The sequence below is a fragment of the Lipotes vexillifer genome, unplaced genomic scaffold, assembly GCF_000442215.2.
Source record: "Lipotes vexillifer unplaced genomic scaffold, Lipotes_vexillifer_v1.1 scaffold84, whole genome shotgun sequence".
NCBI lineage: Eukaryota > Metazoa > Chordata > Mammalia > Artiodactyla > Lipotidae > Lipotes > Lipotes vexillifer.
The window spans coordinates 312,648-323,828 of NW_006783414.1; the positions used below are offsets into that span (position 1 = coordinate 312,648).

Below are 11,181 nucleotides of genomic sequence, written 5' to 3' on the forward strand. Positions count from 1 at the left end.
AACCTCTCTGGGGGTTCTGTTCAAGCATGACCACTGCAAACACAATAAGGGAAGAGAGATGGGAAAGAAGGCTTTTCCAGAGAATGGGAAGGGCTAGGAACTTGGGGTGTTACCAAGAGAAAGGAGCAGTGCCTGGTGAACAGTTCTGCCTGGTGGGCATCCAGCTTCCCTCCTCACATGGGGACAGGATGGATGGCAGGTCTCAGGGGCCCATCAGGGAAACTGTCTCTGAACCAATTGGCGTCTGAAATGAGGAGCACAGGAGGGGACCTGAGGCACAGCGGTGACGGTGACGGTGCTGGGAGAGGCTGCTTGCTTTGTAAATGGGGCCTGAGGGTCTTGGGAGAATTGCACAACAAGCTGGAAAGCCAGCTCACCTTGGCTGCTGGGAGGAGGAGTCTCCCAGGGCTGAGTGTGCCCAGGCGTGATAGAGCCACAGCCCTCCTGGCCCGTGGGCAGGGCGGGTGTCGCTCAGAGATAAACCAACCCCTGGCAGTGGGTGATGATCCCTGTGAAGCATTGCACAGGAGAGCAGGATTACCTTGGAGCAGGTAATCCTGGATGCTGGCCGCACACCAGTGCTAGGAGTGGGTGCTTTCCAGAAGTGCTGTGAGCCCCGCTCCTCCTGGGTGGTGTGGCCCGCTTGCCCCTGACATCAGGAAGAGCTCAGGTGCCAGCTGCCCCCCACACGACTCAGGGACAGGGCAGCATGAGCCGGGCCAGGCACGTGGGCAAGATCCAGAAACGCCTGGAAGATGTCAAGAGCCAGTGGGTCCGGCCAGCCAGGGCTGACTTCAGTGACAATGAGAGTGCCCGGCTGGCCACAGATGCCCTCTTGGACGGGGGTCCCGAGGCCTACTGGCGGGTGCTCAGCCAGGAAGGCGAGGTGGACTTCTTGTCCTCGGTAGAGGCCCAGTACATCCAGGCCCAGGCCAAGGAGCCCCCATCTGCCCCGGAGCCCCCAGGAGGGGCCGCGGCAGGTTCCAAGGGACTCGATTCCTGCTCCATGGCCTCAAGTACCTACTTCCCTGTGGCATCAGAGGGCAGCGAGCCGACCTTGCTGCACACCTGGGCCTCAGCCGAGAAGCCCTACCTGAAGGAAAAGTCCAGCGTCACCGTGTACTTCCAGACGGACAAGCGCAACATCAGGGACCTCATCCGCCGCTGCATCACCCGGACCAGCCAGGTAGCGATGGCGGAGTCTGCGTCTCCTTGGCCATGGGGTGGGGGGAGTGGTGGAAGAGAGGAGAGAGGGATGTGTCCTGCTCTAAGGGATGGAGTCCAGGTGACTGGAGCTTAGGATGGAGCCAGGGATGTTACTCTCTGCCCTGCCCTAGATCACTGATTTCCTGATCCCATTTGTCACAGTCTGGGTCCCGGCCACCAACACCCATCACTGGAACTCCGGCAACAGCGTCCCATCTGACCCTCCTGTTCCATCTTGAGCCCGACCACCTAGTCTCCAAGCTGCTGCAGACACTTTTTCTATACTTCAAACTTGGTCCCTTCGCTGCTTAGAGCCTTCAGTGGCTCCCAGTTGCCCCCAGTGGGACCAGCAGACTCCGCAGCATGGCTCACGGCCTCTCCAGCTCCCCTTCCACCTCCTGCCACTCAATCCTGAGTGATCTGCAGATTCTCAAACACATCAGGTTCTGTCTTGAGGCCTCCGCACATGCTGTTCCCTCTGCCTGGAGCCCCCCTCACCTTCCCTGCTTTTCCTTTAACACCTACTCGTTCTCAGGACACAGCACTGAAGTCCCGTTCTCAGGAAGCCTTTCCTGAGCTCCCCAGGCTAGGCGAGGTGCCTCACTTCTGTGTTTCTGAATGAAGGGGCCACTCCACTGGAACACAAACTCGGCCCGTTTCCTCTCAGGCTGGCTCAGCTTAGACCCGTCTGCCCACAAATTCAGTGCAGCGCTTGAATCCAACCTGCGGTCAGGCAGAGGACAGAGGAGACAGCAGGGGTTTCTCCCTCCCCAGAGTGTTTACATTTTAATAAGTGACTTTAGAAGAAGAAAAATCCTTCAAGGCCAGAGCTTAGCTGGCAGAATTTCAGGCACCGGGACTGGCATCTGGTCGGGAGTTCTCCCAATGCTCCTGGAACTGCAGGCCCACAGGGGGCTGCCTGCTCCCCCGGGGAATTGGGGTGGGGGGAACTCCAGATCATGCTACTCAGGTGCACAAAATGACTATTCAGTACAGGGGTATGGGTGCCCCTCCACTCTCCTGAAGCTGCAGGAGCAGGGGTGGGAGTGGACTCCAAGGAAAGGACTTAGTGTCATCTGTAAAGAGTCTGTCTCATCACTAAAATTATTTATTTTGTTACATTTAAAAGAATTCAAAAACGAGCAAACTGATATTTAAGCTCATTTTCTGCTGAGATCCCACTCTCATGACAGAATCCCCTCCCATGTCTAATAGTGTGTGTAATCTCAAGGCTCCAGAAGACGACGCCAGGAGCGGGGCAGCTGTGCTCAAACGGGACGGAGGGAGTGGAGCTCTGACTAGGGGTGGAGTATTGGCTTCTCACGCTGCTGGCCTACTTCAGAGCAGCATTTCATGCTTCCCTGGCAAGGCAGCATCAGGAACTGACAGGTGGGCTCAGGCAGGCAGCCAGGAGTGCCCGCACTGCCTGGGGTGGGCTGCACAATGCAGGGCAAGTCCCTTGACCTCCCCAGGCCCCAGATCCCACACTGGACTAAGGGGTCCCTTCCAGCTCCCAGGGCTTGCTCCTAAGTGTGCTACCTCTGGTCTCTGCTGGAGTTCAGTGCTCGCCTGAGGGCAGGGAACCAGTGGTGTTGGCGAAATTCTCAACCGCAGCTGCGGCTCAAAGGGTGAGTGAGACTCCCTGGAAAGAAGCCAGGTTGGGGCTTGTCATCATCCCCTGGCTGAACGCTTCCCCTTCCCCCTACCCCACCTACAGAGGCTTCTCTCTCTTCACCTCTGCGGCCTTGAGGCCTGCTGCTATCCTTTGCTTTATCAACACAGTATGTTACAAATTTAGGACAACACTTAAAAATCAGAAGATTTCACCTGAAAGTAAGAATTTCCAGCTCCTCTTAGCAAGTCAGAAGACCTGGCTCTGTTGGCGCTGAGTTGAGGTCACCTCTTTGGGTGGGTCACCTTTGCGGCAGTCCCCACCACTCCCTCTTGTCCCAGGCCATGATGAACTTCACCCACCTTGTTACCTGTCAGACTCCTGCAGGCAGTTTGCAATACCACTCCCATACACAACACACACACACACACAGAGGGCTCAGGAGTGACCAGTGACCTGTTCCCACAGAGATGCCAGAGGGGGCTGGATCCCCAGCCACAGGCTGTAGATGGAAGTAGGCTGTGTCCACACAGAGGGAGGACAGGGGGTTTGTTTTCTCCCTCTCCTGTGGCTTCAGCCCCCTCAAGAAGAGAAGAGAGGGGCACAAACGGAGCCAGCCTGCTGGGTGTCTCCCAGAGCGGCTTCTGCTCCCTGAGGAACAGGCATTCTCCTTCTTTCCCTTCGTGATCTCATTCCTTTATTCCACACAGCCGAAGTCATTGGTCAGGCCCTGAACCCAGGATGGCAGAGCAGAACAAGGGGACTCCCTCCCTCCAGCCACCTGCCCTTGGGGGAGAGGTGGGAAGAGAGGGGACACTGGTGGATGGCAGTGCTGGGCTTGAGCAACGCTTTGTGCCGGGGAGCAGAAAGGAGGGTGACTAAGGCAGGCTTCACAGAAGCGGTGGCCTCTGAGTTGAGTCTTGACGGCTGAGTAAGTGTTTGCTGGGCAGAGAAGGGAGGTAAAGGAATTCCAGGTCTAGGGTGTGTCAAATGCAGATGTCAAGAGGAGTGAGAGGTCTGGATGACCTGGAGGTAGGGAGATGTGGAAAGGATTTTCAGGGAGGAAGAGGTCTTTACTCACAGTGTCCTAGAAGCAGGAGGCACCACACATCGTGGAGGGCCACACGGGGAGCACCAGGGTCCATCAGGAGGCAGGAGGCAGGGGAACACACAGGCACAAGCCTTTACTGTGGTTTTGCAGGAAAGGCAAGGCAGGGCCAGGTGAACAGTTTAGGATTGGCTACTTTGAATAATTCTAGCAGGCTCTGGGCCACATATGGTCCCTAGTTGTCCCATAGCTGGCACTGGGGTGGTTTAGGATGGGCAGGGATATACTGTCTGGATGCTGGAGAGTCAGATAAAGGAGGCTTGGGACATGGCTCTGGATTGCTCGGTTAGCATATCAGAGGCTGCGCCTAGTTGAATTGCTTGTTATCTCTAACAATCAGTTGGTGCTGGGATGTCAAATCGTCATAAAATACAGAAAACAAAAAACATGAATTATCCATCCTCCAAGTGTGGTCCAGGATCCCTGAGAGTTTCAAAACACTTCCAATGGGTCTGTGAGGTCCTACCCTTTCTAACCACTTATCTGTGTGAGGCCGGATTATCTTTATATATCTCCTTCCCAACAACACATCACAACAGATTGCTACAGAAGCCGATGTGAGAACCAGCTGTCTCCTGGTAAGCCAGACACCACAGAGAGTTGCAAAACTGTAAAATAATGCCATTCTGCTCACTCCATTTTGCTGCTGTTTTGGAAAGTATAGTTATTTTTGCTTTAAAATTGTTATTTATGCTAACATGTAATGGGCTTAATATTGTTTTAAGTAAGGAATGTTAGTTATTTTAAAATAACTAATAAACATTAAGAATTTTCTCAGTTCTAATTTGACAAAGTCTCAGTAGTTATAATCCACATAAACCAAAGCTCTTTGGAATCCTCAGTAATTTTTAAGCGTGTAAAGGGGTCCCAAGACCAAAAAGTTGGGGAACTTGAGCAGGCAAAGCCCCCTGTCCCTGCTCGATCCCCTCTCCCTCTCCCTTTCGCTGCAGAGAGAAAAATCTATTCAGTTCTCTGGGGAGATGGGGGGAGAGTGGGGCGAGCATGCAGAGGACCAAGGGGGCAGCTGTGAGAAGGTCCCAAAGAAGCTCCCCCCACCCCTAGGTGTCAAGGACCACCTTTTCAGGCCGAGCCCCTGCCCTGGGAGCAGCTGAACAGGGAACAAGGGTGGAGGGACGCGACACAGCAAGAAATCTGAGCAGGAACTGCACAATCCTGCCCCCACCCCCACTGCACCCCCAGGGAGCTGACGAACAGGTCTGCCCCATGCCTGACAACTGGGATTCCAGGGCCTCGAACACCACCAGGGTCCCCAGGGCGAGGTCTCTGGCTGTTTCCCCGACAAGGGCCGCCGAGGGATGGGCAGACCTGGGAGAGAGGGGTCCAGCCTGCCAGGCCCGTGGGGTCTCTGGGCAACGGGGTGCCTATACCCAGCCCAGGTCCCATCTAGGTCCCGCCAGAGTGGAGTGGGACGGCACCCAAGGGCCAGCAGAGCTGCTCCCTGCACCCCCGGCATCCTCCTGGGATCTGTGATTGGCCTGTCTCCCTTCCCACGGGAGTTCCCTAGAGGAAGTCCCTGTCCTGCTCTGGGAGCCGGGGCTCAGCGCTGGCATATTGTCACTGCTTCAGATTGGCGGCGAGGGAGGGGAGCGCCAGGCACACCCAGAGGCGACACAAACAGGTGGGAACATGTGGTTGCAGGGGGACGGTCCTCTCACTGCTGCCTTTTTAAGGGCTGCTGGCCCCCTCGCACTGTGGTCAGCAGACAGGTAATGGGGGAGGGTCCACCTGGGCCCCCTTCCCTTCTTCAGTCCACATTCTCTTTGAGTTCTGCTCTGGGGTCCCCCAACCCTCCCAGGGCTTGACTCTCCCTCCTTGGCCCATCCTAGCCCACAAGCAGAGGAGGGACAGGCTGTATCTGATGTAAACAGAGATCAGAGTCCTTCTCTTAGGCCTGCAGTAGACTGCAGTCGGGAGGATGGCTCTGGGTTGGGGTCTGGGGCATCTCCTCGCATTCCAGCTTTTGGAAAGTTACTTAACATCTCTGCACCCCTGGCTCTTCACCCAGGAAGCCAGGGTAACGGTGCTGTGAAGGTTACAAGGGACGAACCTACGGCTGAGAGTAGGTGCTCAAGAAAGAGTTGCTGGGGGCTTCCCTGGTGGCGCAGTGGTTGAGAGTCCGTCTGCCGATGCAGGGGACGCGGGTTCGTGCCCCGGTCCGGGAAGATCCCACGTGCCGCGGAGCGGCTGGGCCCGTGAGCCATGGCCGCTGAGCCTGCGCGTCCGGAGCCTGTGCTCCACAACAGGAGAGGCCACAACAGTGAGAGGCCCGCGTACCGCAAAAAAAAAGAAAAAAAAGAAAGAGTTGCTGCTGTTATTACTCATCCACCAAAAGCAAGCTCAAAAACGGAGCATCAGCACGTAGGAGAGAAAGAGGAAAGAGTAGCAATCAAAGCACAAACTGGGCCTTGGGGTGCTAAGTGCCCCCAACAGCTGGCCCCAACATGCCTGGTGGTCCCACCAGGACCCAAATCCTCTTTCCCCTCCTGCCCCCTGCCCTTCCCAAAGCAGCAGGATTTCCAGCCCATGAGGAACTCACGTCTGCCGGGCAGGTAGTGAGGGATTCTCAGCCAGGATTTGAGGTCTCCGGAGGATGACCCCTGTCTGTGGGTATCACCCTAGTTGACCAGCAGGCCCCTGGCTGGGCCCCGCCATCTCACTGAAACTTCAGATTCTCAGAGCCCGCCGTCCAGGCAGCGCTCCCAGGCCAACTTCCTTCCTTAGCACGGAAAGTACCTCCTTCCCGTTCTCAGCCAACCCCACACCTCTGGGCTGGGCCGTCTGATTGGCCCTAATAAGACCGATACTCTGTTTCTTTTTTATGCCCATAGTGGTGTGGGCACTAATTTTAACCATCTCCCATAACCTGAATTAAAACAACATTCTCTCATGGTGTTATTCTAACATTATCCACACTTGCTCAAGAATAATGCATATAAAAATCACAATCAGGGGCTTCCCTGGTGGCACAGTGGTTGAGAGTCCGCCTGCCGATGCAGGGGACGCGGGTTTGTGCCCCGGTGCGGGAAGATCCCACATGCCGCGGAGCGGCTGTGCCCATGAGCCATGGCCGCTGAGCCTGCGCGTCCAGAGCCTGTGCTCCGCAATGGGAGAGGCCACAACAGTGAGAGGCCCGCGTACCGCAAAAAAAAGAATCACAATCATATTTTAATGACACACTTTACTTTTGCATATGTTTCCGTTTATATTACCTGGGCTTACGGTTAGACCCAACTTACACGACAGCTAATGCTCTTCTATCGTGCAATGTTTTATAGGTAAAGAAACTGAGGCCCAGAGATGGTAAGTGAGTTGTCCGAAGGCACTCAGCTAGCCTCCACTAGTGCCACAGCTGGAGCTAAAGTTCCCTATCTTCCAGATCGTTTTTCCCCTGGATTATGTGCTACTGCTCTGTATTAGTTTCCTAGGGCTGCCGTAACAAATTATCACACATTTCGTGGCTCAAAACAACAGATAAGGGCTTCCTTCATGGCACAGTGGATAAGAATCCACCTGCCAATGCAGAGGACACGGGTTCGAGCCCTGGTCTGGGAAGATCCCACATGCCGCGGAGCAACTAAGTCCGCATGCCACAACTGCTGAGCCTGCGCTCTGAAGCCCGGGAGCCATCACTGCTGAAGCCAACGTGCTGCAACTACTGAAGCCCACACGCCTAGAGCCCGTGCTCCGCAACAAATGAAGCCACCACAATGAGAAGCATGCGCACCGCAATGAAGAGTAGCCCCCGCTGGCCACAACTAGAGAAAGCCCGCACACAGCAACGAAGACCCAACACAGCCAAAAATAAAATAAAATAAATTTATCAAAAAAAACCCCTTAAAACAAAACAAAACACAGATAAGTATTCTTTCACAGTTCTGGAGGCCAGAAGTCCAAAATCAAGGTGTCAGCTGGGACATACTCCCTCGAAAAACTCAAGGGGAGGATCCTTCCCTCCTCTCCCAGCTGTTAGTGGCTCAGGTGATTCTTGGCCTGTGGCTACAGAAGTCCAGTCTCTGCTTCTGTCCTCACATGGCCTTATCCTCTTCTCCCTGTCTCTCCTCTGAGAGTCTTTTATAAGAACACTTGTCATTAGATTTAGGGTTCACCAGAAAGCCCAGGATGATCTCATTTTGAGAATCTTAATTACATCTGCAAAGACCTTTTTTCCAAATGAGGTCACATCCACAGTTCTGGTGGTTAGGATGTGGACATATCTTTTGGGACCTGATTGATCAACACACTACACCTTGCGAGGTAGGATGCCCACGTAGGGGATGCAAGAAGTTATTGGCCTTGAATCGATCCAGCTGGGAGGCAATCCCGAAAGGAGGCAAACAAGATAAACCTAGCTATCATGAGCCCATCCTTCCAAGCATCGCTTAAATCAGGACGCTGGGTTCTTTGCAAACCTCTCCCCTTCTCTGTCAATTGGTCACCTGCTTACCAGCCCTGTCTCTGCCAACAAAGACTCACTGGAACACAACTGGGAGGATTTACTGACCTCCTGGGGAGAGAGCATTGTCTCTTTTGCCAATACCTTGGATGAGGAGGCATTTATCCTTCAGGAGAGAGGACCTTATTGGTGCCATAAGCTTAAATGTGTACATATACTTAATTGTATGTTAACAGGGCCATGGCTCTAAAGGATCAGGGGCCTCACTATTAGAGCAGCTCTAGTGACCTCTAGCCCAGGGTGAGCGATTTCTTCGCAGTTCTGCCCCCCGTCCAGACACCCACATCAACTGAGCAGAAAGTCAGCCCCGAGTGGGTACCAGCCATCTCCTTCACCTGCCTCCGTGACACTCTTCTCGTCCTTGCCACTTCCCAGATGTGGATGGTCAAGAAAATTTATTGTAATTAGTAGAAAAGTGGTTGGACGTTATTATTACAGGTAATGTTGAAGAAAAGATCGCCATATTCCCCCATCCAAATATGACTTAGTTTTTGCTTTGCACTCATCTATCCGTACACCACCTTCCCTTGCTGGCAATCATAATGGACATGCTATCATTTTGTGCTTTGGGTTTTTTTTTTTTTTCCACTTAATTCATTAATTGTTAATGCACATTTGTTGAGCATATATTAAACAGCAAGTTTTACTTTAACATTTCACCGTGCTTTATAGTTTCTTTTTTTTTTAATATATTTATTTATTTATTTTTGGCTGCGTTGGGTCTTCGTTGCTGTGCGCGGGCTTTCTCTAGTTGCAGCGAGTAGGGGTTACTCTTCATTGTTGTTCGAGGGCTTCTCATTGCAGTGGCTTCTCTTGTTGCGGAGCATGGGCTCTAGGTGTGCGGGCTTCAGTAGTTGTGCCATGCAGGCTCAGTAGTTGTGCCACGCAGGCTCAGTAGTTATGGTGCCCAGGCTTAGTTGCTCCGTGGCATGTGGGATCTTCCTGGACCAGGGCTCGAACCCGTGTCCCCTGCGTTGGCAGGCAGATTCTTAACCACTGCACCACCAGGGAAGTCCTATAGTTTCTATGTAACCATTATAATGATCATTTTTACTGGCTGCCTAATAATCCACTTCTCAACACACCACAATTTAGGTACTAGGAAGGACTTTTGATTGAGTGACAAAGAGTTCTAGTTCTGTTCCATTCCACTGTGTGGGGAGCCTTTCCCACAGCACCAAGCAATTCTTGGACATCAGCTGGGTGTCCTACAACTCAATTCACGCCAATCGCAAGCCGAGATTGTCACCTGTGCTTCTGACCAACTAGCGACGGATTAGAGATTCCAACAACCCCCTCCTTGGGTTTGATCAATTTGCTAGAGTGGCTGAGAGCAGTCAGAGAAACATTTTCCTTAATAGAGTACCGGTTTATTATAAAAGGATATAACTCAGGAAGAGCCAGAGGAAAGAGATGCATAGTGCATCTCTCTGAGTGCACCAATCTCCCTAAACCCTCACGTGTCCAACAACGAGATGCTTTCTGAACCATCTCCTTTTGGGTGTTTATGGAGCTTCGTTACATAGGCATGATTGATCAAATCATTGGCCATTGGTGACTGATTAACCGCCAGCTCCTCCCTTCTCCACCAGGGGCTGTGGGGTTAGACTAAAAGTTCCAACCCTCTGATCACAATGTTGGTCCTCCTGGCAAAGAGCTCCCGCACCCTTAGGTGCCAATGCCCTTAGGTCTGAAAGTCGCCTCGTTAACATAACAAAAGACCCCTTTATTGCTCTCAGCTCTCATCACCTTGGAAATTCCCAGGGTATTAGGAGCTCTGTACCAGAAACTGATATGAAGACCAAATATACATTTCTTATTATAAGTCACAACATCACAGAAAGTAACCCCAAAAAGCTTAAGAAGAGGACCATGCATTGACATCCTCAGTGGACAAGTCAAGCATAGGATTGGCTTCACGGGTAACTGAAATCAGATGTTGAAAGGATGCTGCTGGGCATCTGTCTCCACCTCTTAGCCCTGGTTTCTCCAGATCCGGCTTTGCTTTGCAGCAAGCTGTCCCCACATGGGGCAAGATGGCTGCCAGCAGCTGTAGTTCATAATCTACTAGCTAAGCAATCCCAGTAGAAGGAATGCTTCCTTTCCCCAGGAGTCCCAGCAATAGTCCTGGACTGACTCCCATGAGGATAACATGTCATGTGACCACCTTTGGGCCAACCCCTGTGGCCAGTGGTCTGGCTTCACTGTGCCTGCCCCACACCCAATCCAGGGCACGGCAGTAACCCCACCCAAAGCACATGCATGGTGAAGCAGAGGTAATTCCTTCAAGTGAGCTTGGGGGAGTTCCCTGGAGGTTCAGTGGTTAGGAATGGGCGCTTCCGCTGCAGGGAGCCCGGGGTCTATCCCTGGCTGGGGAACTAAGATCCCACAAGTTGTACGGTGTGGCCAAAAATAAAATGAGCTCGGGGTGCTGTTGGCAGGAAGGAGGGGTGCCTGGCAGGCAGGAACACACACATCTCTCCCCGTTGTTGGCTATCTAGGGCCCCCCACCCCCCAAGTTTCTGCTATGATGGAGGATGCAGTACCTGCTGGCTGAGCTGGACTCCTTTCTCCATCCCACTGGGGCAGCTCAGCCTAGTCTAGTTTATATCCCCTGGGGTCTCCACAGGGATTTTGTTTGAGGAGAGGATTCCACGGCTTAAAAACATTTGAAAGCCAGTGGCCCTAGAGTGCCTTAAAGCTCCAAATGTTTGAGAACCTGTGACTTTAAATCTGTCCCACTCCTGTGACCCTGCCAGGCCACCTCCCCTTGGCCTCATC

General features: G+C 53.1%; 1 protein-coding gene across 1 annotated transcript in view; it reads left to right on the plus strand.

The window, feature by feature from the left end:
- The first annotated feature begins 555 nt into the window (after positions 1 to 555).
- Positions 556 to 11,181, plus strand: part of SACK1A (scaffolding CK1 anchoring protein A) — a 21,180-nt gene continuing 10,554 nt past the window's right edge. Inside the window, exon 1 of the mRNA XM_007456034.1 lies at positions 556 to 1,186. Coding sequence (XP_007456096.1) covers positions 710 to 1,186 — 477 coding nt within the window. The 5' untranslated portion in view covers positions 556 to 709. The remainder of the gene's footprint in view (positions 1,187 to 11,181) is intronic.